Source organism: Columba livia, chromosome 1 (assembly GCF_036013475.1).
Source record: "Columba livia isolate bColLiv1 breed racing homer chromosome 1, bColLiv1.pat.W.v2, whole genome shotgun sequence".
Lineage (NCBI taxonomy): Eukaryota > Metazoa > Chordata > Aves > Columbiformes > Columbidae > Columba > Columba livia.
Genome location: NC_088602.1, coordinates 56,691,598 through 56,709,275, shown reverse-complemented (window position 1 = coordinate 56,709,275; position 17,678 = coordinate 56,691,598). Strand labels below are relative to the sequence as shown.

Below are 17,678 nucleotides of genomic sequence, written 5' to 3'. Positions count from 1 at the left end.
ATTTGTATGAAGTAGCCATTGCAGAAACAGTCCTTGCAGCAGGAACCAGAACATGAATATTCTTCTTCCTCTCCTTCAGGAACATTCCTAGTAAATATAAACTGTTGTATAGACTCTTCTTTTCTCTCTTGCAGGGTTATGGGATCTTCAGTTCTTTCCTGCAGCATAGCTTTATCAGGCAGAGCGAGTATGTTGGCTTTGATATACTGTCATCTGGTTAAAGCCCTCCATAGACTGATAAGTGATGTTGGTTTCAATGTCTTTGAGCTGAGCAGGCTTTGGCCCACATCTCTTGCATTCTGAGCTGCCAGATGGAAGGTGGTGCTCCACCTACAGATACTGTCATGTTTTGTGAAAAGCTGAATTCAGTCAGGATGTGTTAAGGTCTCTAAGGAACCAGATGTTCACTCTTGTCAAGATGGCATTGGTTTGGGCATGTTAAATATCTAGGACAATTTTGTAGGTAAAAATGTAAGTACCTACATCTAATGGTTTAAGAGATTAAGCATATTTTTGCAGCTCTTATGCTAGGACCTAGGTGCTTGAATCCTGCCTGAATTATGTTCTCTTGCAAATATGGGCCTGTGTCTTTATGAAATGCTTTGCTATAGTGATGGTATGTCTGAAGACAGAAGGTCCACATTGTTTTGCAATAACACTTTCAATTGAAAGGTCTCTCTAGTTTGGTCTGTATTGTCTCAAGTGTTCAATTTCTGTCTAGGAGCCTCTAAGTTCTCATTTTGTTAATGAGACTTTTATCTGGAGATTTTAAATTAACCCAGGCAATTATTCTCTATGTCGATTTGAAGTCCTTCAGTTCCCAAGTGAAAAGTGATTATTAGGCGTCTCTTGTAATCAGAATGGGGTTGGTGGTTAGAGCCTTAAAGCAGTTGTGTAACTGTACTATTAAACAGTTCCCAACATTTTTTTGGAGTGGAGCTACAGCAGTTTCTTTATTACCTGTCCAAGAGAGCAGGTCTCAAGAAGATATGCTTGTGAACATCTTGGAGCTAACACAGCTAATTAATCTTTTTGTCTTTGGGAATCTCATAGTGCAGTCAGTACAGATTCAGTGTAGTATATAGCAAGGAGGAACTTGTTGCTCCCAATATAAACAGGCAATTTGGCTTAGAGATGTAATATTTGTAATATATAATGACTCAACTTCATAAGAGACCTTTTCATAACCCAGGAACAGCTAAAGGCAGTTTGCAATGTCTAGGTTGCTGCTCATATGATGTAAAGTTCAGGCTTGTTCATATGTTGATTTTTTTTTCTTTTGGTTTTGTTTTTTACTATTGGATTAATACTTTTACCTACCTTAGGCTGACCCTGAGTTCTCTTCAGTTGGTAAAGTTCTGTAAGACCTTTACGTTAATTTTTCCAGCTTCCTGTTTCACTTTGAGATGTAATACCCTAATGGATAATATCCCATTGTGTCACATTTCTGGATGTTCACTGCTTGTGCAGTGTGATTGCTCATTAGGATTGCAGAAATCTCCTTAGTGAAGCTGGGAACTTCCACTTCACACCAAATTAATGTATTGGTAAAGTCTGCTTGTTGGCAGTCTGCTTTACATTGCATACTATTCAGATTTCGTGTAGTGTTAATATTTAAGTATCTGGTCAAGCTCTTCCTCCCTCTGATTTCCTCTCACTCCTTACATCTCCATATTTATCTCCCTTTGTTGTTACCACTGTGTTGATCCAGGTTGGTTTCAGTTGCCTTTTTGAAAATAGCGTAGAAACATGATGGTACATTTATTCAAGATATAGTTGGAATTAAATTGCTCTTAATTGGTTTTGAATTAGAACACGTCCTATGGTCACTTCCAACCTGAATTAGTCCATGATTCTGTCATCTGTCTTTCCAAATGAAATCTTTTTGTCTTCCTGTTTCTCCACATCCTACCTAGCACTTCAGAAGTGAGTTAATTTTCTAGGCTTATGAAGAAACTGTCTAGTGCATGATAATTTGTTGTGAACTGACTTATTTTTCTTCAGCTTTCTTAAGGCATGAACCATTTTTTCTACTTTTTGCTGAAATTGTGTGGAACAACCCCCTAAACAGTGCTTTGTTTTAATGAACCCTTAACTTTTGATATCACATTTGGAACCTGAACTTTTGTCAGATCTCTGTAATCCTACATTCCAGATGGGAATGAAGTGGGCTTCTGCACGATAAAGAGTTAAGTGCATTTTTGAGGAGTGGCTTCCATGACAATTCCATGACTGTTTTCCCTCACATGTTTGCAAGGATGTATTTATCTAACCATCTTGAATAGAGCAGAGCATTTCCCTCACTGATCTGCTTGTCTTTGAAGAGGGTAGGGTCAGTGGAGAAACAGAAGGTGGTACAGAAACATCGCTGTGGAGGCTCATGGTTATGTATGATGTATCTTTGCCCTTTGAGCAGAATTCATGCCCAATTCTTCTCCCATATCTTCTTTATTCTCCCCCTCACAAAAAGCTGCTCCTTATTAACAAAACTACCTTAACATAATGTTTATTTCTTACAATATGTGGAATGTGCTTGCTGCTGCTTTTGAGGATATGGACTGGTGGGAACTACTTTGGATCACTGTCAAATATTGATTTATTCTTTTTTTTTTTAATCAGCATGTCTGCATGTTATTATGTTCTATTTAGGTTAGAAACATAATGAGAAGCATACTGAGATGTATTAACTAGGCAGATGCGAGGGAAAAATGCTAATAAACCTTAAATATTTCTTCTGAACGTGTCATTATAACATGCAAGTATTTCCTTGAGATAAGTTAATTTGCATGGAGGAAAATCTGTAGCTGACATCATTAATCTGTTTATTCCATCCCTTCATGCTTCACTTAAGTCCTTTTAATTTAGCTTGTTTTAACTCCATTGCAACAATTTTGAGTTTGTATGTTCACTTGTTCATCCCGTTTTACAATTTGGTAAGTAAATGAGTTAATACATCTCAGTGCTTTCAGTTTAGGTGAAATGTAAAAGCAGTCTGTGGTTTCTGCCAGGGTTATTGATACTGTTCTGATGTGGATTGGGACAGTTCCTTTTTACAAATTCCTTGCCTTTAAAAGTAGTTTAAAAAATTTAACACTTCTCAGTGTCAGTTAAAGATCTTTACATAGCCGTGCAATACATGTCAGTACTTTACGTGGAGTGGAACCCTGTAGTGATAAATGCAATTAGTATAGGTATGATGCAGTATAAACCCAAGAAATTGATCTGTTTAAAATTTCATTCAGTATTTCTATTTTAGATGTGGATGTTGATCTGAACTGGATACTCAGTCAGTTGTGTTATTTTTTTTCCACCTTTTTTATGACTATTGATTATTTGCAACCAAAGACTAGATAAAGTCAGTTTCTGGCAGGTGGGAATTGGCTGATGACTTCGCATGTGAGCACGAAAGGAAAAAAGTCAAGAGCCTTCAGCTCCCTTGTGGTTTGCCTGAACTGATAATAGCATGCTGATAACATTGATTTGATCGAAGTAGGTTTACATAACACATCAGGCTTTTTCCATAGCAGCAGTGGTTTAAGAATTTTCCCCCCGTGTCTTGAGTTTTTTATTTTGAAGGTTTTTTTTTGTTTTAAACCCTCAAAAGCACATATAGGTCAAGCACAGAAATGTTTGCCAGTACGAACTCTGTGCTAAGCATTCTGGGAGAGTGCTTTCTTGCAGCAGATGAGGATTCTTTGTGGCTGGCAGCAGAAACTGCAGCAGTATCTTTGCAGTTTCCTTTCATCTTTGATTGTGTTCTGAGGATCTCTGAAATACAGGCGCTCTTTCCCTGACCCTGTGGAATATCTTTTCATCTCTGTTGCGGAGTATAGCACATGCTGAAAGCCTCCTATCTTCTACAGTTGAGGTATCCTTTGCTTTTCCTCACCCTCTGATTTTTGTCTTCTGCGGCTGGATTTTTGGCAGTGTTTGGCTTAAGCAAATAGGATTACATTTCAGTAGCTGATGGTTTCTAGTCGAGGAACATACTAAATGTCGGACGTAATGAAGACAGCACAAGGAAATATTTCTGTGAAGCACAGGAAAATTATTCGAGTCGAGCAAAGCAAGAAGACATTCTGCATATGCAAACAGGGCTGCTAGAAATGCAAAATTCAACAGATTTGGAATGGGTTGCACTACAAGTGTGGTTCTGTTTAAAGGCATTCGTACAGTTTTTGAGAGAAACTGTGGTTATATTTGCAAACAGCAAGGAGAAAACAATGCCCTTGAATACACAGCATTCAGCGTGCCAGATGAAGATTCAGGAATATTGATTCATTCATCCCTGGTAAATACAAACTTGTTTCATTAATCATTTTATCTGCTAATTGAAAGCTAAACTAAAACCAGGATACTGTGTTTATTTAACATCTACTGTGTACATACATGAGTATGCCTTGTCCTGATATTGTAGGGTGTTAGTGCATGTATGTGACATGTAATACACGTGTGCATGCAGCTGTAATGTAAAAGCTTAGGATTCATATTCATTACATCATTTAGATTCACATTGATAGCTCTGAAGAATTTGCACTCCATAAACTGGATTATTATAGAAGATTTTCTGCTGTTAGATCTTTCTAAACATACTCTTGGAATGTATTTGGCACTTCAATTGAAGAACAACAGATGATTACGTTATTTGGAAAAACTAAGGAATGCATTGTTAGGAAAACAGTAACGCAGGATTTAATTTTTTTCACATGGATTTGAGTACACTTTTTTTTTTTTCTCAGAAATGATTCTATTTCTGTTTAACTTACTGAAAGGGGTACAGGAGCATTCTAGAAAAAAGAAAAGGTTGAAGGGAGTAATAACTGTTTTCTGCTTTGATCTTAAGGGCTTTTTTTAGGTGTTGGCTGGTGCAAATAAAACAGGCTTTAAAGTGGGACTGTCTTCTTTGTACCCCCCAGGTTAATGACGTATTTATGCGTCAGATGTATTGCATTTAGGCTTGAGGGGGTGGAATTGCAATAGCTAATGTGCACTGCTTGCTTCAGAATTGGTTTAGTTAAGGATTTAAGTATTTATTTGCAATAATTTGGGGTTACTTGTTAAGTGCTTTGTCACTGGATAGAGAGTTGGAATAAGAGGGGTGTGGTGCATTGAAATAACTGGACGGATTTTGACAAGCTTGTAGTGCCTGCTGGCGTCCCACGCTGTGCAATTGCAGTTATGGAAAGCCTTTAGAAATTTCACAAAGCTTTGTTGTCTTTATGCTGTTCAAGTCCTTTATTGCTGAACTCAAATATGAGAAAAAAAGGGGTGTGTGCATGTATGTACCTGTATGTATAAATATATATACACATGTGTGTATGCGCACACTCACACATACATTTATATACATGGATACACACACAAAAGCTTCCAGGAAAGAATACAGAATAATCCAAACTGTCTTCAGATGCTTTAAATAACTTAGAGTATGTATATTACCATTTATGATAGTATTGCATTTTATAAATTCTTCATATGGTTTGATATTAAAAATAAAATGGCTTCCTCTAGGTATTAGAAGCCTTTTTACACTGTTAGCCGTTTTTAAGTTAGCCTCATACAGATGGTTATTAGACATTTCTTAAACTCTGTACAGTGAACACTTTCAATAACTTTTGTACTCTGTTGAATTTAAGACCTAACACCTTTATTGGACTTAAATTCTATGTCAAGTTAGGTGAGGGAATGATGAAATGCCTTTTTTATGTAATATGAATGATTATAACTTGGAGGTTGCAGGGAACATTTTTTGTATTTCTTTTTTTTTTTCATTCCTTGTTTAATATGGTCTTGTTCCTCTTTTACCCTACATAATTGGTTTGCAAACTGGCAAGATCAAGCACAAAATATACCTAGTGTCCTGTTTATAACCAAAGTTCCACATCTATCACTTAGTTCTGGTGTTTTTTTGGTGGTGCTGGTGTTTGTGGTTGTGTGTATGTTTCCCCACCCTCCCCTCCCCCATTTCTAGATGATATTAAATAATTATACTGGGGTTTTTTGCTTTTCCTATATGGCTTTGTCAGCTTGGTTTAACTGGAAGTAGTGTATCAAGATAAGTTTCTTCCTAGGCTAAATACCTGAAGGTCAGTATGGAAGACTGGTTGAAATTGAGGAGTCAGAATGACTTCCTGCTCATTGTACTGGACTGGTGTAGTCCATAAAAATGGAAGTCAGAATTTTACAAGAAAAAAAAAAATGGGACTTCATTAAAATGTCACACTATTGGTTATCAGAGCTGTCACTGGCTGTCACTTTCTGAGATGTTGTCTGAGGCTGGGGAGTAGTCGCTACTGATTTACCCCTGAAGAGTGGGAAGACAGGGCAAGACACTGAAAGTCCTGGCAACAGTGACAAGTGTTTTTATGAAACTTGTCTAAGTGTATACATAGGACTCTTCAATTACATAATTTATGTATGCTTTGCTATGAAAGCTAATTTGGCCAGCTCTTCCTCCTCTGAAGGGGTGGCTTTCAGCAGGAGAAATTACCTTCTCACTGAGAAGCTGTGCGGGGAGGTGGAGGCTGCAGGAGTCCTGTGCTGAAGGCCAAAAGAGAGTGGCAGTGTGTCACTTCCCCCTGTCTTCTTTTATTTTGGTGGTTGTTGCAACAGGTGCAAGCGTGGGTGTATGGATTCACCTGTTTGTCTGTGCTGTAACACGTATGGGAGTTGCAATTTCTTATCTCTGCCTTTTTGGCTGGACCTGCTGTCTGTTTTGTTTAGCTATTTTGGATCAAATATCTCCTGATATAGACCTGTCATCAGAACACCAGTGAATTTTAGGGAGTTCTTTAATTTAAGACGCCATTGATTCTTTTGCAAAGACAGTGTTGAAAATATGTGAAGATTGCCTGCAAACAGAAAACACTTGGCAAGTGGTTCTCCTTGAAGGAAAAATCTGTTTTGTAAAGAAATAAGGAGGTGGAAGTAGTTGATTTAGCACACATTTTTCTTATTTAACCTGTAATCCGGAGGACAAGATGTTATGTCTAAAGTCTTATTAAATCTAATTAAAGCTTTATCTTAAGCAGGTCTGCTCTTTTGCGCAAAAGAAATGAAGATAAAATGAAGCCTGGGTGAGAATGTCTTCTCAAAAGTACCATTTATTTCTATCCATCTGATGTCATTCAAACTTGCAATGAAAATGATATTTCTTATCTTTCGGATAGGAACATTTCTAGCCCATCATATGTGGTTTATCTTGCTAGAACATAGGGTCTCTTAGTGTCTTTAGATCCACGTGAGTAAAAATCAGTATTTTAGTAAAAGATCATAAATTTAGTTTGGGATGCTCTTAACATTTGCATCAAAATTAATGAAAATGTTGGTTTTTTTTTCCCACATGTCCACCCAGGACATATTTATTTACTGCAGATAGTAAGAAAGCATTTCAGTTTGGTAAGTTTTTTAGTAAATTGAAGGATACAGTTTTGAAATATTACCTTGTTTGCTTGATCTACATTACTTAGTTTGTTTTAATTTTCATTTTTTTCTTTTTTTAATCCATTCTCAACATGATATTACATGTTATGTCTCCCATGTTACAGTATCTTAGAGTTAGGAAGGGGTTTTTTCATGGCCTTCTTATATTCAAATTCCATTTTATTAGTAATCATTGCATAACCAATTCCAAAGAGTGAAGTGTTACACTACAGTTAGGGCCTAAACAGCTGTTTCAGATGGTAGGCAAAGATAGAAAATTAGCAAAGGAGAATGATGTGGTGACAGTAAAACTAACGAGATGTTAAAAGTTTGGGTTTGGTAGTAAGTCAGTTGAAGTATTCAGTGAAGGAAGAGGTGAGGTGAGTGTACTAGGAAGGCTGATAGAGGAGCTAGACACTTCTGAAGTGAGACAGACTGGGCTGAAGGATGTTAACTCTCTTTTTTTCCTTTATATTTGTTTGAAAATTGTAGAAAGCAACATGCTTTTTTTCCCGTGCTTGAGCTGGTTTTGCTCAGTTTGCTTCTAATGGCCTGTTCAATACTGCTATTTCTCTCATTAAACTTCATAACCTTGTAGTTTGGTAAAGCTACTTCAGGTAGTTTAGTAGCTGTAGCATGTGTAAGATTTGGCCTGATAATTTTAAGTAGTCTTTTATTAAGTCTGATGAGGAAAATATCTTTAATTTGAATAACTGTTACTTAATTTGTGCTTACAAAATTTACACAAAGAAACATAGTGCATTTTGCAGTACTGTATGTCCAGCTCTTAATAGGGTGGATTTAGGTATTTGCTGGAAACAGAACCACCAGCCTTATATTTTGGTAACTGCAGTTTCTTAGTACGTGTAACCTGTTGGGTTGACACCAACACCACCATAAGGTGTTACTGAGTTTTTGTGTGACAGTTCTGTGATGCTCATGAGTCATTTGGTTTATTAATAACCTGTGACATATTTAAGATATACCAGAGTCTGTGCATGTGGGAAGATTGATTAATGACAGTAGTGAGCTACATAATTCTGGAAATAACTCCACAGTAGACATTAAAGTTGCAAATATTTTTATTTCAGAGTAATTTTAAATTATATGTATATGGTTTTTACAAAAGGCTGTTGTCTTGTTTTAACATGTGATGTGTTCAAAGAAAACCTGAAAACATTAATTTATTAAAAAGCCTTCTATTAAGGCCCATCCTTGGTGTCTGAATTAACAAATTAATATCAACATGCTTATTTAAGGTAGAAAAGTTCAATAGAAATAAAGAAGAAATACATAAAGGAGAAAGTTCTAAGGAAGTCATTCTGCTGAGTAAGTGGAAGTTGTTTTTTTAATGGACCTAAACAGCTTATGCAGCAATTCTCTAGTGGTGTGCAGCTAATTTGTATGGCTTAGTCTATTATTTCACTCTCATAACTCGCTTCAACTTGTAACTGTATTACAAGTGGCTTTTATTCATCAGCAACTGGAGCATTAGATCTCAGTAGGCTTCTTAATAAGGAAGAAACAGGCATGTTTGAGTACAGCACCTAACTGGCGTAGTTTATCATGGGTCACTTGCATGGGGCCACTTCTTTTATCTCCTCTCATCTTACTGCTTTGGGTGGATAAAAACCTGGTGGTTTGTATGCTGGCTTGTAGTTTTGGCTAAATCTCCTGATAGTTTTTGTGAACTTTTTTGTTTTGACCTTTTAGACTCCTTTGGGAAGAATGCTTGAATGTCCATCTGTGGTATCTCTACCATCTCAGCAGGCAAAATTGCAGCACACATTCACCAAACATGCAGTTCCTGCAGCAAATATACTTCTTTGAAAGATGCACATAAGAGGAATATCAGACACAGGTTGGCAGACACTCAGTGCACTGACATGCAAAAGAGAAGATTAAATATTGTATCTTCAGTAAAAATTCTTTAGGACTGAGGATAAAATCAGAGGATAATTAGTCAACTCTATATGCATAAGCCATTCTTCGTCCATTACAACATAGGTTGAACTAGTGCAGAAAGACACCTGACCCCAAAAATATCGTATTAGGTTGAATCCAGGTAGAAAACATGTTCCCTTTGAATGTAGCAGCAGGAGATCTCAGTGGAGCCGGATATCATGCTTTGAAAACAAGCAAGATATCTGGTGTTAAAAAGGGGAAAAAAAAAAGGAACACCAGAAAACAAACCGCCAAACAGGCAATGTTAAAACCTTATATGATCTTGAGGACTGAGAGGACAACTGCAATGGTGGAGAAGCTGTGTGGGTGGTGCTTTCAAGACTAGAGTCTAGACTTCGTGAATACACAGAAAGGAGTTGACTTCTCTGCTCTTTCTTCCTGATTAATACTTCCTTCCACTTGCTTTAGGAACAGCCTGAAATCCTCATTTGAATAATCTGCAGATGCAGGTGTCCTATTTTGTCATGAGATTAAATGCAACTAAAGTAAAGCTGGGAGCCAACTGCTGACTCTTGCAGTGTTATTGTTTCTTAAAACTTTACAGTGTGAAGTCCAAGACAGGTGTTTGCATCTGAGTTTAGGAGCAAACCAAGATGCACTCTCACTTCAGCCCAAGGCCAGAGGTGAATTAACAATCTCCTCAAGGAGCAAATCGCTCCTGGAAAAAATCTTCTAAGGTTGATGTTACACAGTGGGAAGACCCCAACCTCAGGTTTGCTTGACAAAAAGCTTCAGTTTTAGAGATCATCAGACTTGGGGTTTTGTCTCACTTTTTGTCTTTTGTTTGGTGTCTGTGCTGCCCTGTTAGTTTTGATAATGAAGGTACTGTCCAGGTAGGGAAAAAAAACATCTGTAGTCCAGTACTGTTCTCGCAGTCAGCCTGCTTGTGTACGTCTTGTCTATAATGATGTATGTCAGAACAATAGTTAAATCCTTTAGCAGAAGTGCAGTTTTAATGTTGGAGTCTCCTATCCTGACTAAATTCTACTGATTTTTCTTTCTTTCGTTTTCCTTCCTTCCTTCCTTCTTGACCATAAGAAAGTCAGATTTTCCCTGAAAACAGAAGAAAATATACTAAGATGGTATGAAATGGATCAGTCACCAGTGAGTTAAGCAAGTGCACCTTAAGTTGATAGATCATAGGTAACAGTATGGAAAAGTGTACCTTGGACAAGGCATAAGTTAATCTATATTTGCTTAGCTCTGCTGTGATTTTAAACTTATTTTAGTTTGTATTTGTCACAGAGCAAGAGTATCCAAACTAAGGTACTGTATCTTCTCTGACAGGTAGTAATGTCTAGCTGAGGGCTATTAATGAATATGCTATGTTGGTATTAACAACTTTAGTAAAATTCTTATTCCATGAAATAAAGAGCTTTTCGAAAGTGCATTGTACAAAAACATTATGGACCAAATCAAGGCACTGACTGGGAGAGTCCTTTACGCTGCCAGTAAAACAGGCAGCTCAGTTTTCTGTTACAGTTTCTTGAGCAGTAATGCTGACCTATACATTGGTGTTGCCTATTTTCATCATGCAACCTACTCATGATAGAGACCTCTTCTATGTACTACATCGGCATCTCTGTCCTGTCCAGGCTACTTGAATCTCTCCCTAGAAATAATGTTTTGAGAGTAACTTTAAATGCAATGCATAACTTGAGATTTGTATGATTCATTTTGGTATAAAGAGATGGCTTTCTAAAGAGGGATTGTGATTCTACCTATTTGACACAGGGCTGAATTCCTGTTTTACTAAGGAAAGTCAGTGAAATGGGAATATTTTAGTTATAATGTTAATAACATGAAAAGTTAGGTAATATGTAGCATACTCTTATCTGTGTCTTCCTCCTTCCTCATTATTTTCTTGCTAGATAATCTACTCCCTATTGGTGGGACTGCAAGTTACATGATTACAGTATTTGCCATAGAAGGAATGAGCCTTCCTAACTGCCTTGGGACTTCTATTTCATCTAAGCACGGTGTGTATGGCAGGGAGTCGCCAGGTGAATTGCATGGTATATTCCATCTGCTGTCAGGTGGCTGAGCCTTTCTCTTGAACTTGTGAATGTATTTCTCCAGGGCAAGTCCGTATCTGTTGATCACTTATGAAACTTGGCAGTATTAACATATGTATAGTTGCAACACTGAATCTTCCACTGATGTGTGAGATATTAGGCCTTTAATACAGCTGTACGGCAGGCTGCCAAGTGTGGGAGGGCAGTGCTAGAACATCTTTTACTATACAAACAAGAAAAAGAAGTATTGGCTTTTAATGGTGCTTGTCATCCAGCTAAAGTGGGTCCATATTTTCACATGAGCTATTGTCTTAAAAACCCAACCCAAAACTAACCAACGCAAAAAACCCCAACAAACTCTATACCTCCAACAAAACAAAGCATCAAAACTCTTCTAGTTGTCCGTCCTCCTCGGTTTTGAAAGTTATCTTTTAAGAGATGCTGTGAGTTGCCAAGGGATTGAAAGAGCCATAAAGGAGAACAGGTGTATGGTTTTAGTAAATGATGTTGTAAAATCCTTCTGTTTTCACGTATACAGGACATGCAAACCTATAGCAAGACTATTCCTCCCACCCAATTTTCCCCAGTTGCTACAGGTTAAGCAGTAGTTCTTTCCTTAGAACAGCTAACAGAGACAAGTTGGGCTGTAATTATAGTTGGTAGATTTAGTGAATGCTGATATTGGCCACTCAACAGGGTTTAGTGATCTTGATGCGGATTGTAAGTAGGACTTGGAGCAAAAGAAGTGCCATTAAATCAAACTACTCAGTTTTTAGCCTCTTCCTACATTGAGGCTGGGTAGTCATCCTTTCTTCCATTGAAGTTGAGGGAATTCTTATATGATGCCTGTCCCCGTGCTGTCTCTCACTCTACATTATGTGGTATTGTGCATTAGGAAAGCAAACTCTTGAAGCAAAAAGTGATTTGAAGGAATAAGAGGGTATGTGGGGAACTTGTCTTTTGGGCAACAAATTTGCTGGGTGAATCACTGAGGTATGCTGGGAATACTGAGAACTTTTTTACCTATGTAGTTTTGTAATTGCATAGGTAATTCCTTAAGGGTGTATGATGCAAGAAGAGAGCCAACTATTTGGCTATTGGAAGTAATATGAAAAGTACTGCTGTTAAAAGTACTGTGGGAAGTCCTTCAAACCACTGTGTAGATAGATTATTATAGAAACAATGGATTTCATCTGAGTTATTTTGCAGATAGGTCTTTGCAGGAAATTACTACCTAAATAATTTTGGGAGTGATGTTGAAAATTCAGTCAGCTTTTGTACAGTGACATCCCTTTTGTACATGCATTATTTTCCTGGATTCTCTGTTGATCTGTATTCAGGTAGCTGGCTGATACAACAAATTGAGTAGTACCTTTCTCGTTTTTTAAATTGTAGTTCAATGGTTTAACATTACAGATCATGTAGATAAATTTTTGGTATATCTTAAAGTTCTGGTTTTCATCTTTCACATTGTGTATCATAATAATAATATTGGTAAATTTTTTTAATATATCTCTCTAATAAATTAACTTACCTCTTTTAGCCATGTGGTGCCTGGGTATCTCATGGGTTGTTGTTGCCCCCCCCGCCCCCCGTCAGCCCCCCCTCGACAAGTGTTGGGGTGTTTTTTTTGTTTCGTTTTGTTTTTGGTGAACGAAATTATTGAGATATTCGCTAAGTCCTCAGAAGGAAATAAATGTTCTAAATACACATCAATTTAGCAATTAAGGTCTATTTAATGAAGGATATAGCTCTGGAGATACTGCTTCACACTTCTGTTGTTGTCAATAAAAGAACCTTCTCTAATGGCATATGCATGTAGATGAAATACAAGCTAGAAATTACATGAACCATTCAGTAGGAAAAAATAGCTTCTGTATCTTTAAACTGATGTTGAAAGCCAACAAGCCAAGATTTTTGCTTTTTGTCCCTCACCATGTTTTGAGAAGAATAAGGAGAATGATGGGGAAAGAAAATCGCATCTATACTGAACTAAAGTAATTCAGATGCATTCAAGAGAAGTACCTGACCAGGATAAAGCAATGTTGCAGTTTAAAAGTATAATTCTTTGCTAAATTAACCAAAAGAAATACCATTTAGAGTGTATTTTATTTTAAAATCTTTATTTTGAGTGTTTGCAAGTGCCCTGTGCATAATAAGGTTGTGCTTTTGTAGTTGCACTTAAGTATAATTGCAGCCCATTTCAATGAAACAAATTCCTGTTTGGCAGCTGCATCCTCAAGTAATGGTATAATTTAGTCTAAGCTGTTTTGTACTTCCGTTTTCTGAAAACAAAAGGGGCTGGTGCTAAATAAAAGTGTAACTAAATGTTCTTGAACTATTGTCTACCTTGTTTTACACAGGAAGATCTGTTTTTGTATATTTTACTATACTGCTAGTTTCCTTCTTAACTCTTAAAGAAGCCTTATGAAGTATTATTTTCTGGAGTTCAGCGTCTAGATATTAGAGAGACTGCTTAACAAGTAAATGCATTGAACTTCCTGGAGAAAAAGACATAATAAATTGTTATGTTCTTGACTAATAATTAATTTTATTCTTTTCATCATGTCATCAGAAGTAAACTTGCATTGTGGATGGGATGGACAAACACTTGGTCAAACTTAATTGCATGGTTGCAGTAAGCTGAATTAGCAATATCTTATACAGGTGTGAGAGCAGAGAGAGGGGTAACAGAAAGGGATATGAAGTACTTATGTTAGGTCTGCAGGGTAAGAAATTTGTGCCTGAAGTTGTGCCTTCTTAAAAATGCTATCAATAAAAGAGGATATTTGTGCTTTTCTACAACTTGATCTGCTTTCTGCAGTTTAAGGTGACTTTCTCTTCTATTAGAGACTAGGTAAAAATTCATGTCAAGTTAAATTTAGGATGTCAGTTATATTGATGTGAGATAATTAACTGCCCAAAGAAGTGGAGCAGAGCTAAGAATTGAATGAAGGTGGTGGCTTAGTTTCCACAGCTGTCTGGTTGCTCTAGTGGGCCGGAGTCTAAAATAGGGATGTGCTTCTCCAGGGAGTTGAATTTTCTCTCGGATGTATTTTTGCTTGGTAAATACAGCCACTGAGGTTTGTGCACTTGGAGGTTGCAACTTGTTAGTGTTAAAAAGAAACAAAGGCAAAACCAAAATACCCTTTTCAAAACCCGGGGAAAAGAATTTAGCATACAATCATATGCTAAAACTGGTGCACGGAGGAGTTTGGTTAGTCAGACCTTCAAAATTACAAAAAATGTGAATTAGGTTGCACACCAGGTTGCTTTTCAGTACAGTAAAGAGTTGTGTAGAAATGATCCTGGTAAGAATTGCTGCCTGTTATTTTGCAAGTGTGTGTACGCTGAGCAGTGACTCTAAGTAGCAGCATAGTAGGAGACTAGATTGGATTATAAAAACAAAGCTGAAGCGTGACTTGAGTTTATGCCACAGTTAAAGACAGGAATGAAAGATACTGTTGCTGGAGAGCTGAGGTTCTATCAAGTGTCGTCAATCAACTGTGTGAAGATTTGTTGCATTGTTTTCTTGGTGTGTGTTGTGGTGGTTTGTTGTTTGTTTGTTTGTTTTGAGGGTTATCATAGAATCATAACATCGTTTCAGTTGGAAGAGACCCTCAGGATCATAGAGTCCAAGCGTGACCTAACTCTAGCACAGAGTGATGGACATCTACAATGCTGGAGGGTTCTGAGGAGTTAGGATGAGCTGAGAGCGCCAAGAATGTGTAAGACAAATGAGCTACCTGGCTCAAGAGAGCAAGGAGGCTGAGGAAGACTGGTAGCTTACTTGGAAGAGTTCAGTGCTTTAAAATTGAAGGTACAAAGACTTTTTTAAATTTTATTTTTGAGTTCATATCTTTGTAGAGTATATAAGATTTTTACTGTGAAGACAATTTGATTTTTAAGGTAAAATTTTAAGATGGACTTAGCACTAAGATTAAAAAAGAGCATCTGTACCCTCCCAGAAAAGAGCAACACATCAGTTTGTGGCATTGGTCCTGGAGAACGTATTTGGTTAGTGGCTGGTTGTTGATAGTACCTGAGTAAGTGATATTAATGTAGAAAAAAGTAACACTTAAGGTTTTATACTTCTAAAGATGCCCAGTTGTAACAAAAATATTTTAAAATATTGAAGTCTTGATTTTAAAGTGCTGTAAAAGACTTGGGCTGTTTTACATGGTCATTTTAGAGAAGCACATTCCCTTTTGTGTTTGACTCATAAGCTTAAGGCATTAAAATGGATCCACCTTTTTTTTTTTCCAGAATACAGCATGCTTAGGGGCTGGCCTTTGTCTGTCATGCATTCCCACCATGACACATTTAGCAAACTGCAGCTGAGATGTTAGACTAGTTTGTACTTTCTGCTGCTCGTGCAGGGGAAGGAGCTATTGTTTTCACTGGATCACTGGCATGTTGATTACTTTGATGCCAAAAAGCATATGGTTTTGCTGCTGCTTGTATTTTCAACCAAAGAATGCAGGCAAGAACAAACAGAAATCCTAAGAAAGAGCCTGTTAGAGAGTCTCCGCAGAAGTGCAAGGATGCAGGTCCTTGTGAAGCAGAAGGGGAGAGTCCTGTGGTGGTGCTGGTAAGAATTATTTAAAGCAGCTGTCTCTTCCCTTTAATAATTTTAGTTCTGTCTGCCCGTGAAACACTGCTTAATCTGACGCTAAGGAGAGGCTCCAGCATTCTTACTTGTAAAGAAGATGGGTTCAGGATATATATTTTATTATTTTTGTGTTATCTGCATTTTAAATTAATTTTTGTTGTTCCAGTTTACCAAATCTTTGGTCTCTCTGAGTGTGACTTTGGAATTTGGTTTTCATATTAGCTGGTTTTCAGTGTATATTCTGTCTAGAATAGTTGTACAGCTCTTTGAACCTAACATGGAAACTACTTATGCTTTAAAATGCATTTGAGCACCTCTGTCTTTTTAACTGCTGAACATATCTTTCAGTTATAATATATTAAAACTCTCTAAAGGCTGTGCATGCAATGGTTAAATTTTACTTAAATTGTTCTAAGAACTGTCTAAATAATTCAGGTATACTTCTGTTAAAGGATCTATTTTTTCAATGCATATTATGTAGGAATTTAAAGTTTTAGAGTAGCTTCCAGTGAGGGAAAAGGGAATATTTTTGTATCTGGGGCAAGCAATCAAATAAGAGCTTTTTTCTTTATATCACTACACACTTAGTTCTGTTGGAATTTTAACAGCACAGCAAGAGAACATAATAAGCAAGCTGTAATGAGTCCACAAACTCTCTCCAGCTAGGACAATAAACCTTCTCAAATAACAGAGGAGGACTGTTAAACTAATAAATTATACATCAGAGAGAAGTACTTTGATAGTTCTTACAAAAAAATCTCGATTTTACTTAGTAATATCTCATACTTAATTGCTGAATTAAAGGATGATGGTCTTCTCGTTAATGGTCTCACTGTGGTTGAAGGTAGTGGGAGCTGTGATCCACAAATTATGGTCCCCCCCTTATTTGAGCTTCACACTATGCATTTAAGAATTGAACGGAAAGATTTTGGCTATCTATATTTAGTAATACACATCTGTAACTTTATGGGAATTGTTACTGTATAGAACTGAAAGCTTACATGTGTATTAGTAAGACAAACTTTCTTTTACACTGTTTTCTTTAGTTTCATTCTATTCAGAGCAGTTGTTAGTAAAACGTGTTCTTTTTTTGTAAGGGTGTGTTCTGATTTCTGGTCCAGATTTTGATCAGTACAATATGAGCTAATCTTCTGTGTGCTTTCCTGCCTTTGGAATGTTCAACTTTATTTAGAACTGTTTTTATTCCCCCATGAATACTCAGAGAGGATATTAGTGTTTCTGCAGATACTTAGAGTACTGCAGTTGATCAGCAGGCGTATGTACTTAAAAGAAAAGTAGTAAAACATAACTGTGTTTATTTATAACCATTTATGAAGTACATCCTTATAATTTTTCACATACTACTTAATTTAATGTTCATGGATTAATGTACCTCCAGTGTTTGCCCTTCCTTTTTTCATTTTTAGATGAAGCGGGTGCGTTCAAGACAAAGGTCAATATTTCAAGGGAAGAACATTTAGGTTGCACACAGGTCACATATATGTTTTCGCTGTTGTTTCAGTTGCTATTTTGGTCTTCATCTGTTACATATATAGACAAATGTATGTATGACAGACATATATGTATGTAGATAAATGTATATATGGCATATAATATCCCTTTTTTTTTTGCTTCTGCTTTTGTCTAGTTAATTGAGGAAAACT

General features: G+C 36.9%; 1 protein-coding gene across 17 annotated transcripts in view; it reads left to right on the top strand.

Annotated features, from left to right (window-relative positions):
* Nucleotides 1-17,678, top strand: part of DOCK9 (dedicator of cytokinesis 9) — a 124,485-nt gene that overhangs the window by 13,576 nt on the left and 93,231 nt on the right. For 3 of the 17 annotated variants that reach the window (XM_065057419.1, XM_065057408.1, XM_065057388.1), the window contains exon 1: nt 3,694-4,291. The exons of 4 other annotated variants lie outside the window; for them this stretch is intronic. In XM_065057419.1, coding sequence (XP_064913491.1) covers nt 4,130-4,291 — 162 coding nt within the window. In that variant the 5' untranslated portion in view covers nt 3,694-4,129. Of the gene's footprint in view, nt 1-3,693; nt 4,292-15,721; nt 15,994-17,678 lie in introns of those variants that run through there. 10 more of the 17 variants (XM_021290566.2, XM_065057447.1, XM_021290559.2 and 7 more) reach the window with 5 other exon arrangements.